Source organism: Bacillus rossius, chromosome 2 (genome assembly GCF_032445375.1).
Source record: "Bacillus rossius redtenbacheri isolate Brsri chromosome 2, Brsri_v3, whole genome shotgun sequence".
Lineage (NCBI taxonomy): Eukaryota > Metazoa > Arthropoda > Insecta > Phasmatodea > Bacillidae > Bacillus > Bacillus rossius.
This window is the reverse complement of record NC_086331.1, coordinates 125,435,027-125,450,880: the sequence shown is the minus strand read 5'-3', so window position 1 is coordinate 125,450,880 and position 15,854 is coordinate 125,435,027. Positions and strand designations below refer to the sequence as shown.

At 34.4% G+C, this 15,854-nt stretch overlaps 1 protein-coding gene across 4 annotated transcripts in view; it reads left to right on the top strand.

The window, feature by feature from the left end:
* LOC134529779 (WASH complex subunit 2-like) overlaps positions 1-13,612 on the top strand; it is a 58,855-nt gene extending 45,243 nt beyond the window's left edge. For all 4 annotated transcript variants that reach the window (XM_063364216.1, XM_063364217.1, XM_063364219.1 and 1 more), the window contains 3 exons: positions 93-268; positions 7,146-8,541; positions 11,693-13,612. In XM_063364216.1, the coding sequence (XP_063220286.1) occupies positions 93-268; positions 7,146-8,541; positions 11,693-11,805 (1,685 nt within the window). In that variant the 3' untranslated portion in view covers positions 11,806-13,612. The remainder of the gene's footprint in view (positions 1-92; positions 269-7,145; positions 8,542-11,692) is intronic.
* Positions 13,613-15,854: the final 2,242 nt, after the last annotated feature.

Here is a 15,854-nt window from a genome sequence, read left to right as displayed (position 1 = left end):
TATTTACATTTATTAATTTCAGAAGTAGTTAAACTGTATTTCTTAAATGTGTACCTACTTGAAGATTATAATTATGGAATATTTTTGTTTAGGAAAATCCAGCATTGAAACTTCACCACTTTTTCCTAGCACTAGTTCACTTATAACTCCCAACTCTCAAGCAGTGATATTTGGGTCACAGTGGTCGCCAAGAGTTATCTCGAGAGAAAAAGCAGTCAGCTTTGAGAGTCCTGCAAGTGCATCGTCAGTCCTTCAGAATGTCGCTAAGGTGAGCTATAAACAGTTAGTGTTGTTTGAGAAATCTCACACACTATTTCTCGTTGAAAATACTGTTTGATGTGATTATTTACAGTTTCTTTTCATTTCTCTTTATCTGTATTGTTTTGGTGTAGAATCTGAATGGGAAAGATATGAGAAGTTGCTAGTGGTGAAACCCAATGATAAAATTGCACACAACACTATGAGACATTGCGTGTAAAATAAAAAAAAAAACACTGCCATCCTGTAGTTTAGTGAGCTTCATCTACAAAGTGTCAGGGGAGCCTACAAACCACTAGCAACAACGTGTGTACAAGAGCAACCTGGATTTATTCAGAACAGGGGAACACGGCATGCGTAACACACAAACTAACTCAGATAAATTGATAAAATCTGAAAACCAATCAATTAAATATCTTTTGTAACAACCAAGTGACCAAAGGTGATTTCTTCTTCTATAAAAACCACCATACCAATTAGAGGACTGAGCTATTTATTTCTTACCATTATTTATTAATTACTTTATTTTTAAAAGAAACAATGGTATGTATTATGTTGCATCAAACATTTAAAACTTACATATTTTCTTGCTCGTTTTTAATGATAACCTTGGATTACTTATACAGCAAAACCCCTTATTTGCACTTTTTATGGGGACAAAGTAAAAAAGTGTAAATAAAGGGAAAAGTATAAAAAGGAGTACAGTTTACCTTATTTAGAATTTTTTTCCTTTTGTTTAATAGCACATACTACAATGCAGGTACAAACACACTAACAACAAATTTTACTTTAGTATTTAATCAATTATTAATTTACCACATTTGACAAAAATAAAAAAAGAATGAAAGCCAAAATGTTTTTCTGATTACTTCCTAAAAATAAATTTGAAATTTTCTTCTGCTTGCTTTTTTGGCTGTTCAAGGAGATTATTTGCCTCTCCAAATTATAAATACAGTTGCAACCGGCAGGGTTTATAACAAATACGGGCTACATACACATTGCTCACAGTAAAAAATTTTTTAAGAAAAGGCCGCAAATTGATGAATATTTACCGTCAATAGCGCGCCAAACGCGGAGAAAGGTCATTGTACTCGGTCAGCTGCTGTAACGACGCGGCGGCGCATGCGCACACTATGCTCCGCCCAGACTCATGACGCCATCAGCCGCCAACCAATAGATGCGAGCTTAGCGGAAAAAAATATAAGCTCCACCTCCCGTGTACCAATTTTATCCAGTTCTAATACCAGTTTATTGGTATACGCACCAGTTTTCTCGCTGCCGTGACATGTTCAAGTTTACGTTTATCATGATGTCTTGATACCAATAATTAATTATTTACGATCCCCAGAAATAAATGGTTAGTTTAAAAAATATGGCGTCAACTGTACAATACTTCCCAAATTATAAAAGACATATAAAACAGTTACCAAGACACCGCTCATTTTATCTTGTGAAGTTTATGTCTCGTACCAGTATTTCGGCTAAGTTGTGACATAAATACAGTATCAGAACTTACAAGCAGCCATGTTTGTACATTCATGAGTTTACGTTTTTCCCTCGTGCATTTTAGATTGTCTCCTGCTATAATTACTCGTACTTTTACACGCCTAGGCTTAAATTATTACATGTTTAGAAATAACAGCAACTTTTCATGTTATAAAATATGTATATTTTGCTATTTAAAATGTTCATTGCCTACTAGCTCCACGGTATTTTCTGGTTGTTTATGGTTGTTACGTGACGTAAATAGCGGGATTGATTCGATTTTTGAGACATAATTCGCGGGAAAGTATTGTATTGGACTATATGGGAACCAAACGGGACCTGAAGAATATAGTGCAAATAACGGGAAAACGTAAATAACGGTAACGTAAATAAGGGGTTTCGCTGTATTTAGTTCCTAAATTTGCTCATTTTACTTTAAATACGCATACTGACCATACAAGTCAAAGGCAACCAGTATTGGCATACAAATTGACGAGGGGAGACTAGAAAATGGCGGAGCAACAACTAATGGCACAGCATTCAACTGCTACATGTAATAATTAGTTTCTAAAAACTACAATGCTGTAGTGAGAAACTTAGCTTTTAGCAGCAACATTATTTCTTGACTCGAGTGTCCTCCACCCTCAAAATCATCTTAAACCTAAGTTAATTGTTCAGTGCAATGCCATTGCTACTGCCTGGTTCAAAAGCTAAGACAAGACACTTTACAAAATTTAGTCTCATAAGAAATATTAAAATGGGGTATGGCTGAAGGCTAAATCTCCTCTAAGCAATCCTGAAAATGGGTTGGGGGGGGGGGGGGACTGACTGAAGTGAAGACGCATGGTGGGAAATACTCAAAAACTTACTCAAAAATATGAAAGAGAACAATAACGGTACTCATCCTTCACATGATGGTCCATCAGTACAGAATTCAGCAAAACCAAAATAACTCTCTTCATTCACAAACTCACGTCTCCTGCCATTCCCAAGACTGGCTGCGCTCTTGCAATACGTCCATCCACTACATCCTCTGGCAAGCTACTTTTTTTTTGCCTTGGTACCATCAAAACCAGTGCCATGCTTCTGCTCTTAAACCCTACCATGATTGGACCGCTTGCCTCCTTGTACTTCAAATCGACCAATTCTTTCCCAGCTATCTGTCACCCACAAACTCTACCTTTGTATTGTCCTCTTCCTTCATCGCACCCGTCCTTTGAGCTACCTGCTACCGGCACAATAACTGTTAGCACACAGCTCAGACAAAAGACTGCAAGGGAGGTGGATGTGGTTACTGCTAAACTGCTGTACACAGCCATGCCATCGTTCACCCGCTTAAAGACTGTTCCCATCCAAACACACAGAAAAATCTGCCAGGCCATATCCGCTTGCTTACCTACTTGATGTACCCAGCGCCCAGAAGCCAAGCAAATGCAGATTGAACAAAAAATTCACACTAAAAACAAGGAAAAAACCTTGGAGCACAACAAAAAATTTTGAAGTCAAAAATTCTGTGTGGAAATATTGCTAGGGTTGTTTAGTCTGGCAAGAATCTTTGCTAGCGCCTCAATCAATTCCTGTCAAGGTGTGCTAATGAAAATGGTAGCTGTGAAGCTTCCGAAAGTCAAAGTCAAATCAAAGACTAATTTCCTTCTACTTCATCTTTGGGAAAATGAAAAAACTTAGTGATTCCAATGAGTTTTTTTTGGAGCAAAATACTTAAAAAGCTGAATTTATTGCAGCTGTTTGTGGCCATAAATAACATCCGCATAATTAACATAATGCAGTTTTTACCAGGAAGAGACCCACTCAAGCCGTTAAAAATGGGTGAGAAATGTCAAGATGGTTCTTGAGTATATAATACACATGCTCGCTCGCCCCCATCACCCATCACCTGTGTCCAGCGACTGCCACAGCAATGTTTATATTTTGACATCTCGGGCAATTATTTCTTCCACCAACTTAACAAAAAAAGAGATCAACACGTCCCACAGAGGCAAAAAAAAAACACTGGTGCTTTCATACAAGCACACTGCCATTGGAAAATAAAAACCAGGCTAAACTTTTATTGTACTCTGTTTAAGATATGGTGAGAAATTTTTGGCAGGTGTCTAGTGAACAATTTAAACTTTGGTATCTGGATATTTTTATAAAATTAACAAAATAAACATTTATACACAATCAGAAAGTCGAGTGACAATAATGAGGTGTCTAAGTCTGAATGTTTGCTGAAGGACTGGTCACAAAAGTCTTATATTATTTTGAAAAAAGGTGTATCGTCTTTGTCCCTACACTTAAGTTGAATAAAAAAACTCTTAATTTTTTTTTTATATTATACTGTGTGATAAATATGGTATTCCTAAACCCAACATAGAGCTGTGAGCAGTTCATAAGCCAACTAATGCTGGATCTAAATGTAATAGTGTGATAAGAGAATCTTTCAATTTAGAGGTTTTTTTTTTACTTTAACTTTAAAAATCGCTACCTTGCACCAAGTTATTAGATTCTGTGACTATAAATTTCCATGTTGTTACGAGCGTACTGGGAGGCAAGGCCGCGATGCGAGCCAGGTGCCTGCCAACCAATCGGCTGCCTGTTGGCTCCCGGGTAGGGTGCAGCCCATTGATGTAGTGGATTAGCGGCCCTTCTGATATCTTAGTTACATTACAAATTTTGTAATACTCGTTGTACCATTTATTAGTACTTACTTCACTATTACCTATTTTTTGCTTTTCCATTGAATTTGCTTGCCTTTTGTCTGATCTCAGTTCCTTTAATTTATAGTTTTATAAAAAAAATATTACATTTCTTTCTTTTTTTATTTTGATGTATGTTATCATTATTTATTTTTTGAATTTTTCCAACTCTTCCATTTCACATAGCGTCTTTCAATACTATGATCACTGCATAAATGCATAAATATCATCTATCATGTATATTTGGTATTAGTTTTTTTTCTGGTTATAGTATTGAATACTTAATTTAAATAGGGTGAGTTCTATCACGTAAAATCATATTATAGGGGCAGGTAAAGTGAGTTGCATGTGATTTTTTGGAGAAAAGAGGTTTTATCGTGCAGATATTAATTTTTTTTTGCCAGGCATATGTTTTCATATTGATATGGCACATTTAAATGGCATATAAAACCTCTTTCCCCTCGGAAAGCAACATGAAGACGGGATTTTTTGTAACTGGAAGGTGAGGGAAACTTGCCAATTCAGATTTGGAAAACCAGGAAAAGTCTAGGGAATTTTTAAATTCCAAGCTTGTAGCAACCCTGTAATTGTAAAAAAAAAATAACTGGACTACTAAAATATGAATACCACCATGGTTTGGAAACTGGCTGGAGTATATACACCTCCTTCTTTTGCCTGTACTGTACTAAATTACAAATTTCAAATTAATTTTATTTTAAATTACTATTAATGTGTTGGCTTTATACTGGTGTGTGTGACTCTATGTTTCATAATGTCAATTAAACATTTTTAGTAGAATATTTTTTTATTTTCTAGAAGCCGTTTGGTTCTTTATTTCTTGCTTTCCAAATTGTGCACATGTTTGTAAAACTTTAATACTAAGAGTATCCATATTCACCCGCCCCTCTAAGTAATGCTGTTCTAGTTGCGCAGTTTTGAAGTAACGACGCCAATAAATTGCAACATGATTTGAAGTAGCGTCATAGATTCAAAGTAGCACTGTTTTCTTTTACCGGCAAACTTCTGCTACAGATTCATCGCGACAAAATTAATTGAAGACCTTTGTATGACTTGTGATATAAAGTTGATTTGAAGTTGAGGCAGAGCAATATTCATGGTAAATAATAGAGAAAATATTGAAGATGGAACACTGAGAATCTGGATTATGTTTAACTGAATGATCTTCTACGCCCACCGCAAATTTTGTGGCTGTAGCATAATTATTTCATTGAAATATTGAGAGAGTAACACCTTTATTTTCCACATATTTTTGTGCCGTGTTACTACCTCAAGTTATTTCAATGACAAAATTTCTCTACAGCCACAAAATTTGTGGTGGTTGTAGGATTTCATTCAATTAAACGTAATCCAGAATGCTCAGGGTCCTATCTTAAATACTTTCCCTGTTATTTACAATAAAAATAATGTTCAGCCCCAACGTCAAAGGCGTACAACAGCCTTAGAAAAGCACTTCTAGACCATGAGTCGTATAGAAGTTTTCAACTTATTTAGTCGTGTTGAACCTGCAGTCAAGGTTTGTCCGTCAAATTCAGACTCACTCCGTGAATGTATAAATAGTACTATTATTCTCTTCATAACCTCATTATGGGCATAATTTTTTTAAATTGAAAATTAAAATAGATTTTTATTGAAAAGTGTTCCTTTGGTCAGTGCTACATTTGACTTAGAAAAAACATGTTGCAAACTTGTTACATCTTTAACTGGCAGGTGTTTTGGATGGCTTACATACTAAACTTACTTATAAACTTTATATTATCAATTTAAAAGATAGGGAATAAAGATTTATTATGCTTGCTGGGAATGCTTCCTTGTCACACTGCTGGCGAAGGCTCTTTGTGGAGTGTCTCAACTCGCTTGGCCACTGGGTGGATACTTTGTAATATTGATTGGCTAATTAGGGAACAGATTAAGTGCTCAACTAGGTACAAACTTGGCTCAAGAAGTTACAGTTTAAATTACCACATTATCTTAGTCTTATACTAAGTACCTATCCGTATCGTGGGCCTAGTGGAAAAAGTTGGTAAGTCCACTTTTTTGTGAAAATGAGTTAACTTCACCGGTGACGTTGTAAGGGCAATATCTTAGCCAAGAAAACGTTTGGAAGTCCAAATAATGAATGATTGTGGACGTTTTCTTCTAGCTTTATTTCGGCAAGTCTATTATAATGTTATTCTAGGCAAGCAAAACTTGGTAAGTGAACTAACAGTCTTTTCCCAGAAATTGGACTTACCGACTTTTTCCACTAAGCCCACACTATGTTAAATGTTCTTTTAAAATTTACTTTTTAGTAGAGCTTTCTAGAAGAGAAAACATTTTTCTTTGAAAATTAATTTTTGGAAGCAAAAAAAAACTACTGTTGAATTGGTAATTTTCTACATTGTATTGAAGTGAGGCACTATATCCCACTCTGTTTCTATCTGTATTTATTTTTACTAGGTTATTTAATTTATTTTTTTACAACAGCATACTTCATGTGCTGCTCAAAAACCATGCAAAATGTTTCGGAATACAGTATATATTTAGAAATACTGTTAATTAAAGTATCATGATGTTATTCTTTTTCGAGTATATTTTAAATGGTAATCATGATTTGTATTAAATAAATGTTGTGCATACAATGTAATGGAGGCAACTTTGGTATTGGTTGTGTTTAAAATTATTTTGTTTTAAATTTATATGTTTCAGGGACGAGCTCGAATACCTGCAAAAAGACGCCCTCAGAGTCGCAAGGCTAGGAAGGAAGCTGTGAAGGCATCATCAGTTGATTCTTTTGATGTGGATATAATAAATGCACAGGACATACATAGTAAAGAACATTTGGAGGGCACAGATGATGCAGATTTTTCTGGTAAATTATTATCCGAAGAAGTTGAAGAGAATCACGTGGACCCTCATCCAGAACTGAAATCAGAAAGCAGTGTTCTTGAGGCAGTTAGTAGTGGAAGAAATGGTGATAGCCATACTACTGCAGGAAATATGTTTTCAGCACACTACAGTGACACCAAACCATTTTCTCCATCAACAGATGAAGAAGATTTTTTTGGTGTACCTAGTTATTTACCTTTCGAATACAACAACAAAGACGCAAGTGGTTATAAAAATGAAGTGCTTTTTGGCGATGCTCCAGTTTTATCACCAGTTGGTGTAAGTAATCATGAAGAGTCTGACCAAAAATGTTTACACGAAGATGATGACTTACCACCCCTTTTTAAGGGACCTCATGGTGCCAAAGTTCATTTAGCCGAAGATTTAATTAGTAATGCATCTTCTGAGTTGCAAAAAGATGAGGATAGCAGTAATATCTTTTCAAAAACTCATGATTCTTCAGTAAAATTGTTACACCATATTGATGAACCAAATTATAAATCTCTTAGCTCTCCTCGTAGTGAAGGTGATTTATTTGAAGATGTTGACAGTACAGCTTTGTCTAAAAATGAATCTGAATTCTTTCCAATAGTGCCTAAATGTGAAAATGAAAATAAAAATCCTGAAAATATGTCTGAAAATAAAACTCATTTGGGTTTTGTTAATAATAATGGTACTTCAGCAAGTGAAAGAAAAAAAGTTGGTTCTTCTAAAACTAATGGTAATGAGGATAAGGCACACATCCCACAACAGAAGTTAGCAAAAAGTATTCATTCAGATATTTCATCTGAAATTAGAAAGACTGTGTCAAATGATCAATTGTTTCAAAATGATGAAAGTGAGGTAGATGATTTATTTTCCTCTGGTACAAAAAATGTTTTTTCTTCTCAGTTATTTGATGAACAGTTATTTTCCCCCCAGACCAAGCAAAGGGACCAAATGTTTTCTGTATCTGAAAGCAGTTCTAGCTTACCAAGTGACCAGAGCAAAGAACAGTTTGATGGAAGTTCAAAATCTTACAATAACATTTCAGAGAATGAAGTGCTAATTTCATCAGGTACAGAAAAAACTAAACAAGTGACAGTTCAGAAAACGAAAAGCAAGAAAAAGGATACTATTTTCCTGGACCATGATGAAGAAAATGAGGATATTTCAATTTTTTCTTCATCGTCTCGCGTGGCAGTCAGTGAATCAGCATCGCCTTCAAGAAATACAGGTACAGTATTATATCCACCTTTGTAGTAAAATGTCTTAGTTGTGTCGTTCTTTTATTTCAGCACCTTCCACACTTACTAGTATATAGGAGCATCCTTCATCTATAATTGTGGTTGCCAAAACTTCTGTTATCCTTTTATAATCTCAATGAAGTAAAAATAACTCCTATGCTTGTAATGGCTGTGGTGTTTGTAGTGGGTTGTAAACAAGCACATTCGATTATTTTAGCATGAAGACATAGCATGTTAGCAGTACAGTGTGCAAATAAGTAGTGATAAAAGCCACAAATGTTAACTGATTGTCTTCATGATAATATTATTAACAGATCAAAATTATGTGTGATGAATATATTAAAGGCCAGTTAGGCCCCTACAATTTTTGGGCTAGATTTATGTACTGGTTGACACTTGGGAGACTAGCTACATTTGCGGGAAGCACTGGCCAATATTTCAGTTTTTTTTTGGGCTGAAGTTGATGTGTAATGGGAGGTCTCTTCCCTTGTTATCAAGACCTGGATTGGGCAGGTATTCCCTTCCCCACCATTGATATGCAGTGTAACTGATGTTACAGTGTTGTCAGGTGTACCAGTTCAACCTGGAGCATAGAGCAGGTGTACTTTTGGAATGCCAAATTGTTTTGTTGTCATGAGGGTGGTACAAAGAAAAGAACACAACCATTATACCATTGGCAGCACATGCGTTTTAAAGAGCTAGAAAAATACACCACACAAAATAAATTCTATTTATAAATATCAAAACCGTATTCTCACCAACATTTCAAATTTTGTTGATGAGGTATGTTAGTGAAAACAGCAAGCCAGATAGTGTCAATAAACCTATTGTTAAACAAAAAAAATTATTAATGGCTGTATAAAACAATGATTGCAGCAGTTACACCTTTTTAACTTAATATTTCTTTTAGCAACTATAGGTTACTAATGCAGTTTTTAATAATGGTTTTGTACCAGAATGTTATACAATTATTGGAAAATAACACATTTTATCAGTGATTGATAATTACAAGCTAATCAGAATTTTTTTAGAACAATAATGCTTCCCCTCACTGAAAGAACAATAATGCTAAAGCTGTTTTTAATAACATTTAATTTTAAGGAATAGTTCAATAAATACCTGTACTGAAAAATATTTCTGCATTTTTCTTTTTTTAATGTGTGCAATGGTTTCAGTCATATATTATCGTTGTCCTTAACAAGCATTTTGTAGACACTACACCATCACAAAACTGCTCAGAGCTGCCAGCATATGCGTTGTTCGTTGTTTAATGGGTAAAATTTCAGTGTGGCAATGCCACGTTTCTCTTATCCCTTCCGAACGCACACCACTGAACTGTTGTCTCTGCCCATAACCTCTTCCGAGAAGTAATTTTACACCAATTTTGCGAGGCAGTCATGATGGATAAAGATGGATAAATAGTTATTCTTGTTCCCACCAGGGAGCTGCATTGCACAGGCTTCCGAAGGAAAATCTTTCCCCTGCTGTCAGTTATTTTTCTATACCTCCTCAGTTCCTATTGAAGGCCATTTAATTATAATTAGATTATTATTGTATATAAAGTTCTCTTGCATATACGACTGTGCTGTCATGTGCTTCTTTTATTTCAATCTCTAAGACATTAAAATAGGTCATTGTAGTTGAATCTTCACCTTGAAGACGTGTGTTTGTATAATGTAACATTAAAATTTTAAAAAAAGTTAAGCAAATACGAATTTGACAATGCATTCTATTTTCACTAATAGGTTAGCGGAATGAAAGTTTTTTTTCAGTATCCATTTGCTGATTCATGCTGGAATGCTTGGATGTTGCGGGGGGAAGGGAGTGTGTGAAAGGGCACGCGGTTAGAGCGGAAAGCTCTCGCTAGTCTCGAGTCTGCCCCTGCCGTACATTCCCTCTCAGCACCAGGCACACTTAATAAATAATAAAAAAACTTTCGAGCTCGTAGGGCACCCCACACGCCCTGCTTTGTTCATGCACTCCCACACATGTTTACTGTCTGCGATGCATGTTGACAATATTCCTTTCACACACTTACCACTAGAGATGTTAGTTTTTCAGACTGGAAAATTCTCTGAAAAACTGGAAAAAATTTTCCAGTTATATGTACTCTTTCACAGAAACAAATTTTATCAACATTTAATATGTAGAGGGCCAAATAAAACGTACATTTGGTTTTTCTTTACAACGTAATGGCTCATTTGAGAGTTGGGTAGAACTCATGCTGCTCTCTAACCAACTGATAAGAACAAAATATTTTGTTTAAACAGTACCTACCAATTTAATGAAAATTAATTACAGTATAACGTTCATTGACCTATCTTAAATTATGTAAATCTATGTTGGTAATGGAAATAAAAAAGGTAAAATTTCCCAGGAAAATATGTGGTATATTTTTGCAGGAAATTTTCTGAACAGAAAATATGCTTTTGAAAATTTGTCCACTCACACTGCTACTTATTACTGTTAAAAAAGTGTCGGTACGGTACGAGGCACGGAATTTACGTAGCTCTCACATGTCCTCTGTCGGGAGTAGGTGGCGTGCTGTTTGAATAGGCTTGCTGCACACTGAGCTTGTTTACGTTTCGAAAAGAAGAGCTGGGGATGGGGTCAGGAAGGAAGGAAGGTGGAGTAGCATTGGGCTGGAGTGGACGGAGCACTGAACAATTTCAAAGTTATACTTTGTTGTTGTAAATTAGTGCAGTTCTTGTGCTTCAGTATGCATTTATTTTTTTTTATCTCCAAGTTGCTAACGTAGTCATAACTTTGCAATGAAAATAGCCTAAATACATCAATTTTGTTATCACAAAACAGGCATATGACCAAAATGTTAAAATAATTCAAGAAGTTCATTTTTTTATTCTGTTAAATTTTCTCTTCATAACTGAATAATGATTGTTTTGCTCGTTCTTTAATGTAAACTATTTTTTTTTAGTAATTTATCCGACCACATGTTTTCAGCTCAGTATAGTTCAAATACACGTTAGACATTTATTGCCTTGATATATATTACAATATTTTTCCATGTTGTGCTACATTTTTATGATACTGGACACTTGAATTAATTTCACTGTGTGGATTTATTTCGCCAATATTTAATGTTCTGAAGTGTGAACTGATTTTTGTTTATTTATTTTTTAGGTTCAAAATCATATAGCAGAATGGGTGAAAACACAGCAAGACATAAATCGAGGTCTCTGATTTCTAAAACTGAGGTTGAAAAGTTTGAAGACCCTCTGAAAGTTACAAAATAACTGGGTGATATTTTTGTGATTTCACTTTGTTTTTGCCACAAAAAAATACAGTCTTTCAGATTGAAAAAGAAGTGTCCTTCCTATAATATAATATATAGTTTGTAGTTGTTAGTTGCAAGTTTATTGGTTCTTCCATGCAGTACAAGTATGTTTCAGGTAAGTTTTAGAAATACTGTTTAAAATAATGTATATATATATATATTTAAAGCTGGAGTCTAGCTTGTGCATTTAAAGAAATTTTTTGCACTTCACTTTAGGACTGCACGATTGTGTATCAGTTTATAATAATTTTTTTTTTAAGAATGGTTATCGAAGGTTCATGTTGAACAAACTTCATTCTTTTTTCTTTTAACCTTTTTTCTCAGGAAGTTTGTGCAATCTAGTGAAATTTTTCATTGCATCAGTGTGCCAAGAGCAAAGCAAATGTTCACTTAAATAGTTTGAAACATATTGTATATAAAATTATTTTTTAAATAAATGGTGCACAAATGCATACTTACCATGCTTGTATGACTAGCACTGTGAAACACTTCTCGGAAAAAAAAATTTATATTTCCAGAGGTATTGTGTATGTTTAATATGCTAAGTCAAAGCCTATATCTAAGTAAAATGTGATTTTCATGGCTTTTTTGCAATGTTACAGAAGAACAACAATTAGTAAAAAATAATTTGTTGTAACCTCAGCTATCAGTTTTTACACATTATTTTATTATTATTAGAATACTTTTAACTCATTGTATGTTATTAAAAATTGTTATATATAACTATATCCAATATACTTTGGGCATAATTCTAAAGTCATTATTAAAATTAAGGCTGCTTAGCAGTGTTTGTAACTTAAAATGATACCTGTTAGTGCGAAGTCTGCAGGGGTGCTATTATGAAAATTGTCTGGAGGATTTATATATTTTAGTTAACCTCAACTCATATTCCAGTTTTTTTTTTTACATGTAACTCCTGAAAGCATATAAAAAATGTTTTGTCTGTTTTGACAGCAGTTTGTTTTCTCAGTAGATTACACTTTGGGTGTGTATGAAGTTACGTTTACACACTTGTGGTGTGTGCATTGCATATAGATACTTTCATGTGCATGTGTGTACATATGCAGCTTGGGCATTATCTTCATATGGGCATATGCATGCACAGATATACATTATTCATTTTAATCTGGTCAGATCCTACGGCACAGCAGTGTCTGCACCCATGATTCATTTTAAAAGAAGTGCATAACATAATAACTTTTGTTAGTTATTATTACTACTGAACTCTTTCAAAACTCCCAGGACTATTTTTAAAATCATGTATTGTGCGATCCAGTTACAGCTGCTCTGGGAATTATGCATGGTACAATTGTGCTGTTTCTATTCCATTAGCATTTGCCCATTCATACACTAAAAGCAAGTCTTCTTCTTCTAAATATTAACACCAGATAAAGTAGTAGTAGTAGTAGTAAGTAGTAGTGTAGTAGTAAGTATTAGTGTAGTAGTAGTATGTTGCCTTCTCCCTCAAGCTCTGAGCTTGCTAGCATACTCCATTGCTGTGATCATACACAGGTTTGTCATTTATACAAGAAAAAATGTTAGAACCTTTTTGTTCATTGTCTTTCTAGCATCACCCTTGAAGGTGTTTCTCATAACTTTTGAACATTCTGTGTTATTAAACTTTGCACTAAATCAGAGGATTAGCCAAACATGATGTATGTGTGCTTGTGAACAGATGTTTTCTTACTGATTGCAACATTCAGAATTGTTTTCACAGTGGGCGTAGATCCGGGGGGAAGGGGGCCAGAAGGGTCCAGGCCTGGAATTAAGAAACCCTAACTGGGGGGGGGGGGGGGGGGGGCTTATGCTTGCAAAACTGTGAGTGCGAAACGGGGTTGATAAACATAAACGTCAAAACTATGTTATATGGAAAACTTTCTGTATATTTTCAAGTTAACCGCTTATTGCATGTGTATAGGAAAAAATATGGGCAGTATACAACATACAAGCACCCTATCAAGAGATGACGTGTCGGTTAGAACCCATGCACTCCAGTTTCCATTGTATTTCTTCTGCATATTTCATTCCAAATGTATGCAGTAATTCTTGCCTATTTTCTATACACTGTTATGTACCAAAGTTGTCTGCCATGTTAGCTTAGCTGTATTACTAGGAATACCAGATAGCTGTGAACGAAATATGTAAAAGTATTGTTAAAATTAGTCATAAAATTTAGTAATCATTCTAAATAAAAGAATGTCTGTTCTGCGAAAATGGTACTTGAATTGGTAAAAAAAACTTAGTCAGTTGGCACTAGCTTTTACTTTGACCAATCAATAGGGCTAAGACTTCTGTATAATACCTAAAATAAAACATTATTTTAAACATTAAAAATGTTCATTACATAAGTTAAAATTAAATCAAATGCCTTTAATCTACATTTGTGGACTTGAAACTCTCCACAATACTAAGGTTTTTCTTAACATCAACAGTTTCCTTTATATAATAAAAAAATGAAGGATTTCACACTATGTTTCCAGAATTTTACTAACAACAATGACAGTCTGTGTAGAATGGTACAGGTTACTTTTAGGAGAGTTGCTTTAAATCTCCCTAGTGTCAAATACATAGCTTAACTTGAAAACTGATTTTTTTTTTTTAATTGGTGGTTTTGAGAATACTTATCATGTTCCAATAAAGTTTGGTTTTTGTGTATTTTCTTATGTTCATTTCCAAAGCCATTTGACTGTTTCACAAATTTATTGTCTAGCTTGAAAATTATCTGTCTACAAAAACATATAATGTCTTGCATTCATTCTTCCTTGCATTAGGCAGGGTTCAGTGCTCATTTGTACTGAACATATTAAAAAATCAGAACAGCATAAAATATTTTCAAATGCTTTAAAACCATAAATCAATTACCATATCCCTAAACTTAAAATTACTGATAGAAGAAAAGAAGTATGTAAAATGTTTAACGCACTTTTTGCCATTATCTGGTAAGAAATTTTATTTTTAAAAAATGAAAACATTTACAAATTTTTTAGTGTCACACTATGCATTGTATGAGAGTTAAAATCTAACCAAAGCAGTTGTGGTAAAACCTGTGCTTCCATTTACAAAATTCAAACACATAAATCAAAGCTATAACTAGACATGAGATCACTCACTATGCATAGAAGATAGAACAAAGTTTAATGTTTGCCACTTGCATCATTACTATAGATTATATTGATACAACATTGGTAGTCTTATTTTCAATGTGATTTCAATAAATAGTATAATTTTACCATTATGGAACTACATTAGTGTTTAATACAATTTCCTGCAGTTGTCACATTTATCATGAATAAATTCTTATTTTCACCATAAAAGTCTTAAAACCACCATCCTCAAAAATGTCAAGTCCCTAGCAATTACAAACCTCTGCACTTTAAACTCACTATCCTATTTTTTTCCAGCCTTAATTTACTACATGCATAAGGCATACATGTAAACAAGTTTTTTCCATGTACTGTATCAATTCTGCTAAATCTTTCATTCTTCAGTGTTCAGTCTACCACTCTGAAAGATTAGGTAGGAAAGGTACAATCTCAGATGTTGCTGACATATTTTTTGTTACAAATCTATGAAAATGTATGTCCTCATTGATGTAGATGTGTTTGGTTGTATCTTCTGAAGATGTTTCTGCTGTAATTTATGTGATTCCTGTGGTACTATACCTGAAGGCTTACTGAATATTCCAAATGGTTTTATATGTGTGTGTTACAAAGCATTCTGCAAAATTCTATGCTCTAACTCTGATCAAGTCGCTGTCATTTACATTAAAATTAAAATCTCGCTGATGATGCCAAGTATGCTCTTTCTCACTCTCAACCATAGTATACTTGCCATGCTGCATTTGATGTTTTAAACAAAAATATATATATACAGGTTGGATACATTTTGAACAAACCTTGCATTACAAGAATAAGACCAAATTAAATCATACCAAAAATCTCTGAAGTGGCCAATTTGGCCAGTTGAACACAGCACACACAAGCTGATAGGCCAAGCTCAAGCGTCGGC